This window comes from Beta vulgaris, chromosome 8 (assembly GCF_026745355.1).
Source record: "Beta vulgaris subsp. vulgaris cultivar EL10 chromosome 8, EL10.2, whole genome shotgun sequence".
Classification (NCBI taxonomy): Eukaryota; Viridiplantae; Streptophyta; class Magnoliopsida; order Caryophyllales; family Amaranthaceae; genus Beta; species Beta vulgaris.
Genome location: NC_079209.1, coordinates 26,310,138 through 26,327,789, shown reverse-complemented (window position 1 = coordinate 26,327,789; position 17,652 = coordinate 26,310,138). Strand labels below are relative to the sequence as shown.

Here is a 17,652-nt window from a genome sequence, read left to right as displayed (position 1 = left end):
CAAGAGGTTTCTTTTATGATTAAATATGGTTACTCATAAGATCAAATGAGGTTACTAATATGACTAAACGGAATTACACATACGAGTAACCGAGGTTACTCCAAGAACTAAATGAGGTTAATCACAAAATTTTTGTAAGGTTACACATAACAATAATAGAAAAGATTACTCTTATAAATCAATGTGGTTACTTTTATAAATAATAGGGGGTATTAATGAGCTTACTCTTTTATGAACGGATGTAGTTACTCGTAGGACTAAATATGATTACCTCTGGCACTTGAGGTAACTCATAGCAATAAAATGAGTTATATAAACCAATGGGGTTAATTTTATAACAAAAGGAGATAATAATCAATTTACTCTTATGAACAGTTGTGACAACTTGAAACGGATATTTCTCACAGCATACTCATATTTCAGGAAGATTCAGATTAGAGATGAAACTTTGGTTCGATAGCTTGCTAACGCCTAGTCAAAAAACTCATTTTTCATAAAAAATAAGTGAGATGTGATCTTTTGAAAATGAGATGATGTATCTTATGCTCGTGTGACTGGCCATATCAAATAATTTGTGATCAAATATATGAAAAAAAAGGTTATAACAAGTTTCTAACTCTTGACCTCTGACTTTATAAGTCATGATTCAACCATTATGTTTTGATTTATTTTTCTGATAAATATCACTATGTAACGATATATGTTTTGAGTATTCTTAAATTATGTCGGGGTATTGCATGGAGTTAATAAGTACTTATTTTTTAAAAGTAGTTATACATGTATATTTACCTTTGGGGAAAACTATCAATATCAAAAGCCTTTATCAATTAAGTTCATATTAAATTATAACATTCCAATGCACTGTCACAATGAAATGGATAACGTACACCAAAATTGATCAGAATTTGCGTAAAGACATCAATCCGTATTGCCTATAGGTCCCCCACCACCCACGCATCCAACTCCCACACTTGCCTTCTATAGGTAAAACAACAAAATTCATGCCCTCCTAATTGGAATAGGAGAACAACAGTTTTTTTTGTTTCTTTTTGTTTTTTTTTTTTAAACTTTTCAATGTTGCTCATATGTGATTGAATGTCGAACTTTGTTCGTTGCCGCATTTACTATATGATGGAATGAATCAATCAGCGGAGCTTTCGAGGACCACGTGCCATTGCGAAGAACATGATTGCTATAGTGTAATAGCAACATATCAGGTTGGTCTTTTATGGTTTGTTTGAGCTTCAAGCTTCATTCCAATGTAGACAATAATTTGGTATGCTAACCTTATAAAAAAAAAATAAAAAATTGGTATGCTAGAATGAAAATTGTGGTGGTGTGTCAGTGTGACCAATGAGATTTGATGGAGTTGGTGTTTGAAAGATGAATTCGACCAATTACATACATCTAATCTTATAATACAACTATACAAGAACAGTAAGTCAATAATGGAAAAAATCTTAATTATTTCATTAAGAAGAGGCCATCGACATGAGTTCAGATTTTATCTTAATTCTTCGTTGTTGATTACATGAATCCTCTGCCACCAATCTTTTTTATCAAATGCTCTGAAGTCTTGCAAACCTAATTTATTTCTTAATATCGTTTCTAAAGCCATCAATCAAATTCATCTTTGTATCCAACGATATGTGACACTTTGCCAAATATCTGAGGCATTAAATTCAAGTTATTGATAATCTGTAATATGCAAGATGTGTGAGTTAAGGTTACAACTTATTGTATATGATAATCTGTACACAAACATTTATATGTGGCTGGCCACACCTATAACTAATGGTGTGGCCAACTAATATAAAAGCCCAATTCGCTTAGTGATATAACACAGCCAGTCCGTTTGGTTTTCGTTCGAGAAATTTGAAGGAGCCCAACGCAAGAAATCATAAATTTGAGCCCATTTCTCTCTCTCCTTTTGTTCTCTTCCAGTTGACGCATTTCTCTATGTTTTCTTCTTCTTTTTTTTTTCTGGCATTTCGTATGTAACCTCCATTTCTAAACAATCATCATCAAGGGTTTGGTTTTCATTTTCGTTCTTGAGTATTATGCTGTTCGAATTATTTGCGAAATTATGGCTAGAGTAAAGACTACATCTCGTCGTCGTCCGAGTGATGGTGGTCGCAGCGTTTGTGGTCCTAGTGATGGTGGTCGTGGTTCAAAAGGTAATTTTGCGTTTTTGAATTGTTTTTCTTCATTGTTTTCATTGCGGAATTATGGTTATTTTGTTGATTACGATTGTTTTTTCTTCTTTTTTTTTCTATTTTGTAAGTTTTTGAGTTTCAATTTATAGTTGATTGTTGGTGGACTTGTAGTTTTAGTTGAATTTTAGTTGATTCTTTTGGTTTTGAGTTAAATTGATGATAGTTATTTTTTTTGTTTTGGCTAATTTATTTGTAACCTTTGTTTGATTTGTTAGTAACCCTAGGTTTGAAGTCTTGTAACCTTTCTCTCTCCTTCTCTTTCAAACCTCCAAAATTTCCCCTCTGTTTTTTCATAAACTTGATCATCTTCATTTCCATGGCGGAAAATTGCTGAATTTCACACCGTGCGTGTTTATCTACTTCCATTACTACCTTATCTCCAGTAAGTTTTATATCCTCACTCTAAACCTACATTTTTATTTACTTATTTTTTATTTTTCCCGCGAAATTCTTTGATTTCTTCAATTCTAACTGCATTTTCGATCGTATTATGTGAAATTTCCATATTCGAATTTTGAAATTCTCTCGAGTTCGCTCAATTTGATTTTCTATTATGTTTATTTTAGTTATGATTTAGTTTCCAGCAGATTCCGACAATTTACAGCGAGTAATTTTATGTATATAGATTTTGAAACGCGTATAATTTGATCTAATTTGTTCAGATGAGTCTCTTGGGAAAGATATTCCTAACCATGAAGGTAATACAGGAGATGAGTCTGTTGGCAAAGATGTTCCTAATCGTGAAGGTAATAGAGGAGATGAGTCTGTTGGTGATTATATAGCTGGTTTTGTAATAAGGCGTCCAAGTAGGAGTAAGAAGAATACTCTTGCAGGAAGGGATAAAGGTCCATTGAGGACATGTAACAGTACTCCTTCGAAGCCAACTGGGTATGTGTTTTTTTTTTGTTCACTATGTTTTATTATAAATTGTGATTATAATGACTTATGCTGAAGGTTAGGAATCAACATTTGTCGTCGTCGTTTTCGATTACATAATCTCCATGTAGGGAATGAAGGGGAGGCAATACAGGGAATGCCTGATTATACAGCATCTCCTTGTAGTTTACTAGTTGTTTTTTTTGTCTTCTGTGACATCATTTTTTTGCATATGATGATTTATGTTAAGTTGTTTATGGAGTTTTATGTGGACTAGGTGGATGTTTATATGAATTTTAGCATAGTTTAAGCAGACTCAGCTGAATTTCCTTTAAAGACTAAGGTGAGATCCAACTTAGTATATGCTTCTTCAGACAATAAGATTATGTAAAGCAAGAACAATAGCTCAAGTTGGGGTTCACCGTTATATGAAACTTCAAAGTATTCTGAATTTTCGCTTTCACAACCTGAGTAGCCGAGCTTTCTCCATAAAGATAGTCTTGCTCTACTGTGACGATTAGAAAAGAGAGATGAACTCCACTGGACTACCAATTCTATATCAATATTGACAATGTCATAAGGATTGTCTAGTTCCGTAAATCCGTATCTATGGAGCAATGCTGCATTTCCCATAGACCCATATGTGTTAAAGACATGAAATAGATAAGAGATGTTAGAACTCAGAAGAGAGGAAGCCCGTGTTTGCATATTGATGCCCAGAATGCCATCTCATATTAATAACAATTAAAACAAGGCATTGTGGAACAGAATCACAGATCACTATGGAAAAATGAAGTAATTTTACTAGTTGTTATTTTTGTCTTTTGTGACATCATTTTTTTGCATATGATGATTTATGTTAAGTTGTTTATGGAGTTTTATGTGGACTAGGTGGATGTTTATATGAATTTTAGCATAGTTGAAGGGGTTACTATTCTTACATGTTGTAGTTACTATTCTTGAAGAGGGGTTTAAAGTTTTTTACGTTGTTAGAGTCTTCTTGAAGAGGGGTTTAAAGTCTTTTACGCTGTTAAGACTTTAAAGATTGCAAATAAAAACTGACCTATATCACAAATGAATGCAATGCCTTTCTACTTTATTTAATTTTGGTGGTTACTTCATTGAATGTAGATTGTTATTTATTTTGAAATGCTAATATAAGTGTTAGTTTTGTTTTTCTGATATGTATGTTTAGGAAGTGTTATTGTTTTTGTTAGTTATTCTAACTAAAATGTTTATTGATTTTAGGAAAAAGAAGACTAATCGTGAAGGTAATACAGAAGATGAGTTTGTTGAGAAAGATGTTCCTACGATCCTTGAGGAGGAAGCTGAAGAGGAGTACAATCCTCATAAAAGATGTCGGGTTTCTAAAAGTACTCCTTCGAAGCCAGCTGGGTATGTGTTTTTTCCATGTGCACTATTGTTTATTACAAATTACTTTTCTGTTAAAGGGGTTACTATTTTTACACGTTGTATAAACTCTAAAGTAAGCCATCAATTAATATAAAGTAACTCCTGTATAACTGTAAAGTAACCAATGCATGAGTGTAAAGTGAGTCCTTACACAAAGCCTAAAGTAATCTCTAGATAGATATCAAGTAACCACATTATAAATCTAAATGTAACCCCTAGCACAAGATATGAAATAGGTAACCTTTTATATAAAATGTAAAGTAACCCCATCAAAACTATAGTGTAACCCCTTCCTAAGTGTAAAGTAACCCCTTCCTAAGTGTAAAGTAACCCCTTCCTAAGTGTAAAGTAACCCCTTCCTAAGTGTAATAAAGGGCAAGGGGTCTCTCATATGACTTTGATTATAGGTGTATTATGATTCAGCACCCTTTGAAATTACAATAGCAAAGTTATTCCCAGTTGTAGGGTTGCTCTAGAAAAGCAAAGAAAGTACAATAGCTATAAACTACAAGCTAAATAGACTATCAAATGATTAGTATATATTATACACCAAAAGTTATTTGCAGTCGTGCTACTTCTTTAGTTCAAAATACCACGCTTATTTGTATACACTCATGATGTAGTTGTATTTTAATGTATAACTTAGTATATTTACTCCGATTTGAAGATATCAGGTGTTCTTTTTGGTGTATATAGAGGTACAAAGGGAAATGATGTTAGATATGATTTGGAACCTAGTTTTGAATACCACCCTGAAGATTTACCAACTAACTACTTAGCATCCACAGTAATCAATGTGTTTTATCATTAAATAGGTTAAGAAGTTTTTGAATTATTTGTTATCGTAAAACCGGAGGAAGAACCTATCATTGAGCATGTAGCAGCTGGGGAATTGATTAATGATGAGAATAAGAATTGATTTTTTGTAGACTTATTGCTTCAAAGTTTAAGCTATAGTCTGATTTGCAATATTTTAAATTTCATCTAATATGTCATGCTCAATGTAGAAATTGCAAATTATGAATTTAGAACATAGAAAAGAGAAAATGTATATGTGCATGACTAATTGGCTTATGTATCCGTTTATCTAATTTACTTGATTTGTTATGTTATAAGCTCAGTCGCACACATGCAATATGATTCCTACATAGCTTAGCTATTCAAAAGAAAAGAACTAATATCTCATGATAAGTTTGTAACTCCTCTATAACTGTAAAGTAACCAATGCATGTGTAAAGTGAGTCCTTACACAAAGCCTAAAGTAATCTCTAGATAGATATCAAGTAACCACATTATAAATCTAAATGTAACCTTTTATATAAAATGTAAAGTAACCCCATCAAAACTATAGTGTAACCTCTATATAAGTGTAAAGTAAGCCCTTGTACAAATTCGAAACTAAGCCTTTGATTTATATAAAGTTACCCCATCATAAGTGTAAATGTAACCCCTTGCATCAAATATATAAAGTAAATCCTAGCAAATAACAATAATAACCCTTGCATAAGTGCAAAGTAACCCCTTCCTAAGTGTAAAGTAACCCCTTCCTAAGTGTAATGAATCAAGCCTTACATGCTTTAGTTACTTTATTGATTTATGAGAGTTATGGTTTTTTTGTGTTGTTAGAGTCTCCTTGAAGAGGGGTTTAAAGTCTTTTATGCTGTTAAGACTTTGAAGATTGCAAATAAAAACTGACTATATCACAAATGAATGCAATGCCTTTCTACTTTTATTAATTTTTGGTGGTTACTTCATTGAATGTAGATTGTTATTTATTTTGAAATGCTAATATAAGTGTTAGTTTTGTTTTTCTGATAATATGTTTAGGAAGTGTTATTGTTTTTGTTAGTTATTCTAACTAAAATGTTTATTGATTTTAGGAAAAAGAAGACTAATCGTGAAGGTAATACAGAAGAGGAGGAAGCTGAAGAGGAGTACAATCCTCATAAAAGATGTCGGGTTTCTAAAAGTACTCCTTCGAAGCCAGCTGGGTATGTGTTTTTTCCATGTTCACTTTTGTTTATTATAAATTACTTTTATGTTAAAGGGGTTACTATTCTTACATGCTGTAGTTACTTTAGTGATTTATGAGAGTTATGATTTTAAAAATGAATGCAATTTATAGAAATGCCTTTCTAATTTTATTGAATTTTGGTGGTTACTCTATTGAATGTAAGTGTTATTTATTTTCAAATGCTAATTTAGGTGTTAGTTTTGTGTTTCTGATATGTATGTTTAGGAAGTGTTGTTCTTGTTAGTTATTCTAACTAAAATTTTTATTGATTTTAGGAAAAAGGAGACTATTGTGAGATGTCGGCCAGCAGCGCTTATTAATCTTTTCAAGAAACTTTCAACTCAACAAAAGGATGCTGTATGCAGTATTGGTTTTGGTAGTTTGTTTGAACTGAAGCTAGAGGAATTTCCTAGGGATATGATACGTATGTTGTGCCGTAATTTCTGTCCGAAAGATAAGGTTTTGATGATAGGTAATCATCGAGTTCAGTTGAAACCTGCCGATGTTGCTGATGTTTTTGGAATTCCAATGGGGAAATTTAAAATTCCAATATCTAAAAGAGATGATGATACAAAATTGAAGAATTTTTGGCTTGAAAACTATGCTCATTCATCTGGGATTGTTACTCCAGCATCAATGAGGATGCTAATGGAAATGGATGATGATTTTCTTAGTGGAAATGATGATTTTAAGCGGTGTTTTGTAATGTTTGCAATTATTACATTGCTAGCACCTTCATTAAACACTCAGGCAGATTTTAAAATCGTGCGTGCATTAATTGATGTTAATAGAATTAAGGAGTATGATTGGTGTTCATATGTGTTGGAGGACTTAGCAACACGTATGCAGAAGTATGAAGACAGCAAGACATATATTGGTGGTTGTGTACTGTTGCTTCAAATTTGTTATGTACAAAGATTGAAATTTCAAGGTCTTTCTTCTCCTAAATCTTTACCTTTGATTCAACACTGGACTACTAAGAAACTGAAGGAGAGAATTACCCTCGAAGCGGGTAAATATGGTGTTGGGTTGTTGGAAGGTGGTTATCCTATAACCCTTGACACAAGGATTGAAGTTCTCGAAGATGACGGAGAGGGTGAGCATGAGGATGGGGATGGGGATGGGGATGGGGATAAGGGTGAGGATGAGCATGAGAATGAAGATGGGGAAAATGACGAGAACGTGATCAAGAATATGGATGGTCAAGTGGATGATAATGCCATTCATGGTCGTCGGCGCTGTGAAACTTTTGATTTGCCTGATGGAGTTTTTTCTAATCAAGACATTGAAGCAATGGCAAGAAATGTAAGTTTATGATAGATTACTTTTGATTTTGGGTTACTTTTGATTGTTTTTTGAGAAAATATTGTTCAAGAGTTGCTTTTTGGTCTCAAAGGGGTTATTTGGGTTACATGGTGGCTTACTACTACGAGTCCCGCAAAATAAGTATAAAGTAATCCTTTATATAAACTCGAAAGTAAGCCATCGATTAATATAAAGTAACCCCGTAAAAAAAAAATATATATATATATATAAAGTAACCCCATCAAAAATCTAATGTAACCTCTACGTAATTGTAAAGTAATCCCATCATAAGTGTAAATGTAACCCCTCGCATAAAATATATATAAAGTAACTCCTAGTAGATAACAATAATAACCCCTGCCTAAGTGTAAAGTAACCCCTGCCTAAGTGTAAAGTAACCCATTCCTAAGTGTAAAGTAACCCAGTCATAAGTGTAAAAGTAACCCCTGCCTAAGTGTAAAGTAACCCATGCCTAAGTGTAAAGTAACTCCTGCCTAAGTGTAAAGTAACCCCTTCCTAAGTGTAAAGTAACCCAGTCATAAGTCTAAAAGTAACCCCCAGCACATAACACAATGTGAGCACATAACACAATGTCAGCACTTGCAGAAAATATAAACTCCCAACGGATAACAATAGTAACCCCTGCATAAGTGTAAAGTAACCTCTTGTTTAAAGTAACTTCTTGCACAATGTCTAAAATAATCCCGGATAAAAATCAAGTAGCCACATAAAGTGAATTAATACTTTTGAAACGTGACTTTGTTTTTGTATGTAAGCTAGTGTGAATTAATATATGCATAATTATCACTTATTAGTGAATTTTATACAATGTCGTGGCTCGTGGAAGGAGATGATGGAGTAAGTTATGCATGTAATAATACTGTTTAGAAGGGTAGTTAGTACAGAGATGAGATTTTTATCAGAATCAAATGTGTATCTAATTAGGTGCGAGTAATATATATAATGTGATTATACTTTTGCTATAAAATTTGTGGCAGGAGATATGTGTTTGCACAATAATTTTTTTTTTTGGACTAAACTGTTTTATTTTTAATTTTTATTATTTTAGGATGATGAAAAGGATTTGTTGTTGCTGAAGAGAAACGCGAAGTTGTTTGCACATCTTTGTGAACAAAATATCAATCGATTGAATCATTCAGGATCCTTTTCTCTGAATAGTTATCCAGAGTTGTCGGATTGTATACAACAAGTTAGGAATATAGTTGCAAATTTGCAATTACATCCTACGACTCATGGTGCTTGATCCTTTGAAGGTTGATGCTAAGTACTCTAAACATGTGTAATTACTTTTAGTTAGGGGTTAGTTTTTTGTAATAGTGGACGATTTTATTGAATGTAGGGGTTTTTTTTTTGCTAATGCTACGGGGTTACTTTTTGTAGTGATACGGGGTTACTTTTGTAATGATAATGGGTTACTTTTACTAAAACTAGGGATTACTTTTTGTAATACTTATGGGTTACTTATTCTGAAACTATGGGATATTTTTTGTGATGGTAAGGGTTTGTTTTCTAAACTAGGGGTTATTTTTTATAATGATAAGGGGTCACTTTTTATGGTTATGAGCTGAATTTATGAACATGATTTTGAAACACGATATTTGTTAGGAATGATTAGTTTTGTTTAGCCAACTATTTTCTTTTGAACAATTTTGATGAGTCATGACAAGTTGTAGATGCTACTTCTTAGGTGTTACTTATTGTAATTCAAAAAGCATTATATTTGTATAATTAGGTGCTAGTTTTTGTTTAATAATATTGGGAGGTTACTAATAATTAACGGGGTTATTTTCTAATCATCGTCGGAATACAAAAACTAATGTTAAGGGTTAATTCATAATAACATAGCAGTTACTTTGCTATAATATAGAGGGTAATTTTTTACACTTATTCGAGAAAAAATGTCTACCCATGGAGATTTTAAGGGTGCTTCCCTAATAATATTACACGTAAAATTCATTTCCATTACCATAATTTATTAACGACTAACAAATGGCCCATTAATGTTTTCTAGGGGTTAGACTTAGTGGTTTCTTAAGTTGCATTTTGTTGTTTAATATAATAAGCCCAACGAATTCCTTTTTTGCCATCTTATTTTGCTCAGCTTCATTTTTGTTTCTTCTCTACCACTTGTGTGAAGTTTACCCAAATTACCTCCATTTTTCTCTCTCCTAAAATGCTTCATTTTTTGTTTTGTTTTTTTTTTTTTTACGAATGTTAAGGGGTTACTTTTTGTAATGCTAAGAGGTTACTTTCTGAAATGATAAGGGGTTACTTTTGTAATGATAAGGGGTTACTTTTAATAAAACTAGAGATTATTTTTTGTAATACTTAGGGGTTACTTATTCTGAAACTATGGGCTACTTTTTGTGATGGTAAGGGTTTACTTTTATTGAAACTATGAGTTTGTTTTCTAAACTAGTAGTTACTTTTTATAATGATAAGGGGTCACTTTTTATGGTTATGAACTGAATTTATGAACATGATTTTCAAACACGATATTTGTTTGGAATGATTAGTTTTGTTTAGTCGAGTATTTTCTTTTGAACAATTTTGAAGCTTTTTCATCTTAAAGACTAACATTGGCAGTTGTGTTAGCCTACCTCATGAGTCATGACAAGTTCTAGATGCTACTTTAATTTTTGAAAGATGATACTATTACTATAACATCGTAAATAATAATAATTAGTATTACATTTTAGGTGATAATGATACTATGACAAGTTGTAGATGCTACTTCTTAGGTAATTCAAAAAGCATTATATTTGTATAATTTAGGTGCTAGTTTTTGTTTAATAACTAGTTATTAGGCCCGAGCTATGTCCCGGGTAAGAAAATTTTCATTTATTAATATTGTACCTTAATATGATATGACTAAATACAACTTTGTCTTGTGGTTAAAACTTTAGTACATGAACTTGAGGTCACAGTATCAAAACCTATATTATGTAATTTCTAATTTTTTTTCATTGTACATGGAGATTTTTACACTATGCTATAATATAGATGGTAATTTTTTACACTTATTCGAGAAAAAATGTCTCCCCATGGAGATTTTAAGGGTGCTTCCCTAATAACATTACACGTAAAATTCATTTCCATTACCGTAATTTATTAACGACTAACAAATGGCCCATTAATGTTTTCTAGGGGTTAGACTTAGTGGTTTCTTAAGTTGCATTTTGTTGTTTAATATAATAAGCCCAATGAATTCCTTTTTTGGCATCTTATTTTGATGAGCTTCATTTTTGTTTCTTCTCTACCACTTGCGTGAAGTTTACCCAAATTACCTCCATTTTTCTCTCTCCTAAAATGCTTCATTTTTTGTTTTTTTGCTCTAATTTTCTTCGTTTATGCTTCATTTGCATGTTTCTTCTTCAAATTTCTTTTTAGATTGCTCTTCTCTTAATTACTTTTAGCTCAATAAGCATGCCTAAAATCAAAATTTTCACTCGTGGTGGTCCAAAAGGATCTACAATTGTCCGAAATTCAACAGGTAGTAGTTTCTTGTTTTGATGTTTATGTATCTTCGTTTATTTTATTTTTTTGTTTTTTATTTTTTATTTTCTGTATTTTCAGCAATATGTCATTATTTATGCATGCTAATTTAGTTGTGCTATTTTTATTGTATTTATGCAATGTTTAATATATGATTCGTTTATTTGATTTTTTTTTTAAATTCTGATTTTTATCTTGTAATTTGACTATTTAGATTATTTGTCCTAATTTTATTTTGTAACTTCTGGATATGTATATGTAACCTATAATGTATACTTTTGCTGTTTTTATAGAATGGAAGAAAGGTCTTGCGTGTCCGACACGCGAAGATGATAATGAGGAACTTATAGGTTCAAGTAATATTGTCAAGGATGTTGAAGATCATCACAGTAAAAGTGATGATGATGAAGATATCGAGAATAAAGGAGTAGAAGATAAAGTTATGTGTGATGAAGTTCTTTCAGAGATTCAACCTCTCTCAAATACTGAATTACCTAATGTCAATTGTACACATGAAGAAGATAAAGTTGAGAGGATTGAGATTGATGAAAATGCGCAACCAGTTCTTGCTATGATTTCTAGAAAAGATTTTGAAAAGTATGCAAAACGATCTATTGGGCAAACAGAGAAACAGATTTTGATGACAATGTTGAACAGAGTGTTGGTATTATTTTGGAGAAAATGAAGAAAAAAGTTGTAGCAAAAAAGAAAACTACGAATACTCAAGAGTGCACAATTGAAGCTACTCAAGTTGTAAAGCCTTCAAGGAGACATGTAGGGAGCCAAGCTACTGGTATTTCAGTCTCCACTTCAAAGCCTATGAAGACCAAAGAGGAAATTGCTCAAGAATCATGTGCTATGTATGTGATATTTCATGTTTGGTTTCCATAGTTCATTACTATTAGTTGCTATATCCGGGGTTACTTTACTAGTTCAAGTGGTTACATTTGCTGATACCAGGGTTACTTTACTGATTTAAGTGGTTACTTTTGCTGATACCAGGGGTTACTTTACTTATTTAAGTGGTTACTTTTGCTGATAACAGGGGTTACTTTACTGATTTAAGAGGTTACTTTTGCTGATACCAGGGGTTACTTTACTTATTTAATTGGTTACTTTTGCTGATAACAGGGGTTACTTTACTGATTTAAGTGGTTACTTTTGTTGATACCAGGGGTTACTTTACTTATTTAATTGGTTACTTTTGCTGATAACAGGGGTTACTTTACTGATTTAAGTGGTTACTTTTGTTGATATCAGGGGTTACTTTACTTATTTAATTGGTTACTTTTGCTGATAACAGGGGTTACTTTACTGATTTAAGTGGTTACTTTTGTTGATATCAGGGGTTACTTTAATTCATTCTTTTCTTTTTGTTCTTTAATTTTGTTTTGAATATCTTTTTATTTGAATACAGTATTCCTGCTGATAACACAGTTGTAAGATGTCGTCCAGCAAGTCTTCTTGAGGTGTTCAAGAAGCTTACTAATGAGCAGAAGAAAGCCATAGGAGATATTGGATTTGCTAGCTTATTTGATATTCAATTGTGGGAGTTTCATAGAGATATGATACGGTGGTTATGTAGGAATTTTCGGCCTAAAAGTTGGGTAATGATGATTGGCAAAAATCAGGTTCAGTTACAACGTGCTGATGTGCATGATGTATTTGGCATTCCAATGGGATATATGCGGATTCCAATATGTGGAAATAAAGATGAATTGAACACTAAAATATATTGGAAGGAGAGTTTTGGAGATGCGAATGGTGGGCATGTTACTGCGAAATCTTTAGCTTTCCATATTTGTAATGATGAGAATTTGAAGAAAGGGGATGATGACTTCAAAAGATGTTTTGTAATGTATGCTATGATTACACTGTTGACACCAACTTTGAATAGACAAGCAGATTGGAAGTTTCTTAAGGCTTTAGAAGATGTTAATAAGATTAAAGATTTTGATTGGTGTACTTATGTGTTGGAAGATTTGGGACAATCTATAGTGAAGTATAGTGACAATAAGAAGTATATTGGTGGTTGTGTCTTGTTACTTCAAATTTGTTACTTACATAGGCTCAAGTTTAGAGGAATTTCTTGTCCAAAGTCACTGCCTCTTATTCAGCACTGGAATAGTGAGAAACTGAAGAAAAGAATTGATGATGAGGGTGGTGAATATGGAGTTGGTCTATTGGATAAAGGTTATCCTATTTGTATTGATAAAGTGAACAAACAAGAAATAGAACAAGATAACATAGAGGAAGGAAGACTTGAGGTTGAACAAAACAAAGACAAAGACAAAACAAAACAACAGCAGCCTTCTGATGACAATGAACAACTTCATGAACTACAACAAAATCAACAACAGGAAGAAAATCTCTCAGTTGATTCATCTGGGAAACAGAAGGAAAATGTAACTCAAGTTTGTGGTGGTCATCGCTCGGTCACTTTTAACTTACCTGAGGGAATTCAATCCAATGAAGAAATTCATGCAATAGCAAAGAATGTAAGTTGATTTAGCACTATGCTGTTATTTTTAGTGTAATGAGGGGTTACTTTTAGTAATGGTTATGGGTTACTTTTATTCAAACTAGAGATTACTTTTTCTAATAGTAAGGGATTACTTTTGCTGAAAGTAGGGGTTACTTTTTTTAAGGTTAAGGGGTTAGTTTTAAGTTTAGGAGTTACCTATAGTAATGTTAAGAGGTTACTTTTATGGTTACTTTTTTTGGTCATAATGGTTATGTATGACTATTGTTGGTAGCTTCTGTTTATGTAATTATAAAGTCTTTTCATTATTGTTATTTATTCTCATAATAGGGGCTACTTTTATTGAATCTAAGGGTCTTTTTTCAAATGCTAAGGTATTTGTTTTAGTTTAACCAGGGGTTACTTTTTGCAATGGTTAGGGGGGTATTTGTATTGAAACTAGATAATACTTTTTGTAACTCTAAGGGGTTACTTTTCCTGATACTAGGAGTTACTTTTACTAAAAATTGGGGGTTACTTTAATGGTTAGGACTGGTTACTTTTTCCTTAGGCAAGTATTTTCTTGTTGATATGTTATTCTTAATGTACTTTATTACTATATGTATTATTTATTTTACTTTCAGGATGCTGAGGAGAACTATTTGTTGCTGAAGAGAAACATGAAGCTTTTTTCACATCTTTGTGAACAGAACATAGATTCAATGAAGGGTGATGGTGATACAACAGAGTGCAATAGAAATGCTTCAAAGAATTGTGTGTCTGATGGAGTAGAAGATGATCGTCAAGCTTCAAAGATGATGGAAAAGCGAATATCTCCAACCCTATCTCAGTATACTCCAATCAACTTGGGTCCAGCCTTTTGGGATCACATTGATCGTATTTCTAGGGGTTACTTGGAGGTTAAAAAGCTGGAACAAAGTATGCCTTCATTTGAATTGTTTCGTAGTTGTGATCCAAATTTCAGCTCCCCTCCACGTCCTAGTGTTCCAATTGATGAGGTTTTTCATGATAATCCATCAATTCATGTAACTGATTTTGGGATGCATGGTCTCTCATGTGCTGAAGCCATAAAAACTGTTGTGGATGATTTAAATCTCTGCCATGATGGTTCTTGTTATGATTCTGGCAGTGAGGGTGATGTTGCTACAAAGAATGTAGGTTGCAGTCAAACAAAGTGTCCGAAATCTTCTGAAAACATTGTTGATCTTGGTGCTTCTACGGACAATCTTGACACAATAGGATCAAGTATTAATCTACAATTTGATTCAAAGATTGATGGACTAATAAATCAAGATGCTGGCTGCACAAAATTTGACACACAAAATCTAGAGATTTGTGGATTGGAACATGTGGAATCTATTAAATCATTGTCTTTGTACACAAGTGCTTCTCAAAATTTAGATGATCTTCTATCAGTGCCTGAACAAGTAGGTAAGTCAGAAAGTTTTGTTGATAATGTTGATAAAAACATAAAGTTTGTTTTTAGTCCTATTGTTGTTGATGATGTGAGCCTTAGCAAAAATAATGGAGTTAAGCGAAAGGCTAAAGGTGTTGTGGAGGAGAAAGATGACAATCATGATCACTCTTTTAGCGATGAACGGGTTATCGAGGTTGATGTTGCCTATAGGAAGTCAAAAGTTTCAAGGAAGAACTTGGTTCAGGCTAGCAATAAATCTACTAGAAGACGAAAAGAAGTGCTTGATTCCCAATCATCTAGTTCTGAAATGTATACTCATGATGATGACTCCTTGTATGATACATTTGTAAGAACTAATATAAGTTGTGGTCATCCAGGAGGAAACAAATTGGAGTTAGTTTCATTCTTCATGAGGAAGAATAAATCAGCATTGTCAAAAATGAGGGCTTTGCGGCTCCAAGTTGCAGACTATTGTTTTGTCAAGGATCAAGACTTCAACAAAATGTATGTGTTAAATGTTCTTTTTTATTGCTCTTAAAGGTGGTTACTTTTGGTTGTCGAGGGGTTACTTTAAATGCAACTGAAGGTTATTTTTTATTGCTCAAGGTGTTACTTTTGGTTGTCGAGGGGTTACTTTAAATGCAACTCGAGGTTACTTTTATATATATTTCTATTTATATTACTTATCTATAATGTTTTTTTGTTACTTATATACATGATAGAGCTTACATAAAAAATGTGAATGGTCACTCTTTAACGGTTACTACTATTTTACAGAGGTTACTTCTGAAAGTTTAATCGAAGTTTGATTTGGTTAGAAGAGTTATTTATTATCACATGGGTTACTTTTTAGGGAACAACTTGTGATGTACAATGAGGTCTATTCTTTGACTAGAGGAGATATGTGGACATTGCTTCAAGATGAAATGATCTCAACCTGTATCATAGATTGCTTCTTGTTGTTACTAAATGATTTTGAGGTCCAGAATTTAGAGTCAAGCTCTCCTCGCTACTTCTTTGGTACATCTTATATGGTATGATAAGTTGTTTTCTTATTTTTATTATTTTATATTTGTGCTAACTGTGTTTACTTACACTATTTGTGTTGTTGTTTTAGCGTCCTTTTCTAATTTCCATGATGGAGGGTGAAAAATCCATTCATGAGAAGGAAATCTATGATGCTTGGGATGATTGGATTAGTAATCAAAATCCGACCTTGAAGTTGCTTGACTGTAATTTGGTAAATATGTTGTCTTTTGTTCTTTCAGTTATTTATATATGTGTTTGTTTCTCTATATCTAATTCATAGTTAAGATATTTGTTCTTTTCTTTTCTTTTGCAGATATTCATTCCTATCATCTATGAGCAACATTTTTCTTGCGTTGTCTTCAACTTCTACAACCATTCAATTGATTATCTTGACAACAGGATTTACTGTATCAAAATTCGCCAAAACAAAGTTGAATCGGGATTCAATGAACACTTGTCAAGTTTTTACACTGTTGCTCATTATTTGGTGAGTTACTTTATGCATAGTTGCTTGTTTTCTATGTACTTTTTTGGATTTGTTAGATCTATTATACTATTTTCAGACACGTTACTTTTCCACTTCTTAAGGGGTTACTTTTGTATTATTGAATATTTCAGTTTTTTTGTTTCTATTTTCTTAATTAATTGAAGTTTATATATCACAGAGACAATATATGTCTACATTCATGAAGGCAAAAGGTCATGCAAGCAGTGAATTGATCCATAGCTTCCCTATTAGAGAAATTCATTTTGATTGGAAATCTAGAAGTCCGAACTTGGATTGTGGTGTGTTCATGTTGTACCATTGTTGTTTGTACAATGGCAAAAGATTTAAATCTGCTCATCTCCATAAGGTTAGTTTATGTTTTACTTTTTATTCTTAATAATTTCTTTGTTAAATTTTTAGATAATTAGTTGAGTCCTAGAACTAATTTTTTATTTTTGTTTGTAGGCTAGGGAGCGCAAACTATACCGTGCTGAGATTTGTGCATCATTGGTCTTGTCTGACTTAAATATAATTCGAGCCCCTCTCCTTATTTCTCTTGAAAACTTCAACAAAGATAGGCAAAGTATAGTAGTTTCCGTTGTCCAACATGAAATAGAGGAGGAAGAGAACAAGAAACAAGGAAAAAGAAAGGAAAAGAAGATAGACTGTGACATGACAATTAAGCAGAGTTAGGAAATCAATGTTGATAGAAAGTTTTTCATTTTGAACTGTAGAACATAGATATGTTTGTTCAAAGGTTCTTTTATCGTTTTGTTAACTTTTGATACATATATTTTACATAGTTTGAACATATTATTTTCCTAATAGAAACTATGAATTCTTAGTAGTTCTTTGGGTTATTATTTGGTATTTTATTTTGTCAGGGGTTGATTTTAA

General features: G+C 32.4%; 2 protein-coding genes across 4 annotated transcripts; both read left to right on the top strand.

Moving 5' to 3' along the window:
- The first annotated feature begins 731 nt into the window (after positions 1-731).
- Positions 732-10,587, top strand: LOC104900092 (uncharacterized). 3 transcript variants are annotated; one of them, XM_048635091.2, is made up of 6 exons: positions 732-2,177; positions 2,924-3,104; positions 4,341-4,487; positions 6,386-6,496; positions 6,795-7,824; positions 8,894-10,587. In XM_048635091.2, the coding sequence occupies exons 1-6, from the start codon at positions 2,087-2,089 to the stop codon at positions 9,086-9,088; spliced, it is 1,755 nt and encodes a 584-aa protein (XP_048491048.1). In that variant the 5' UTR covers positions 732-2,086; the 3' UTR covers positions 9,089-10,587. The 3 variants fall into 3 exon arrangements, with proteins under 3 accessions (XP_048491048.1, XP_048491047.1, XP_010685733.2); XM_048635090.2 differs by having other exon boundaries at positions 2,879-3,104; XM_010687431.4 differs by lacking the exon at positions 6,386-6,496 and having other exon boundaries at positions 2,879-3,104.
- Positions 10,588-16,939: 6,352 nt separating this feature from the next.
- Positions 16,940-17,635, top strand: LOC125492634 (uncharacterized). The gene is made up of 2 exons (XM_048635285.2): positions 16,940-17,122; positions 17,221-17,635. The coding sequence occupies exons 1-2, from the start codon at positions 16,943-16,945 to the stop codon at positions 17,446-17,448; spliced, it is 408 nt and encodes a 135-aa protein (XP_048491242.2). The 5' UTR covers positions 16,940-16,942; the 3' UTR covers positions 17,449-17,635.
- The last annotated feature ends 17 nt before the right edge of the window (positions 17,636-17,652 follow it).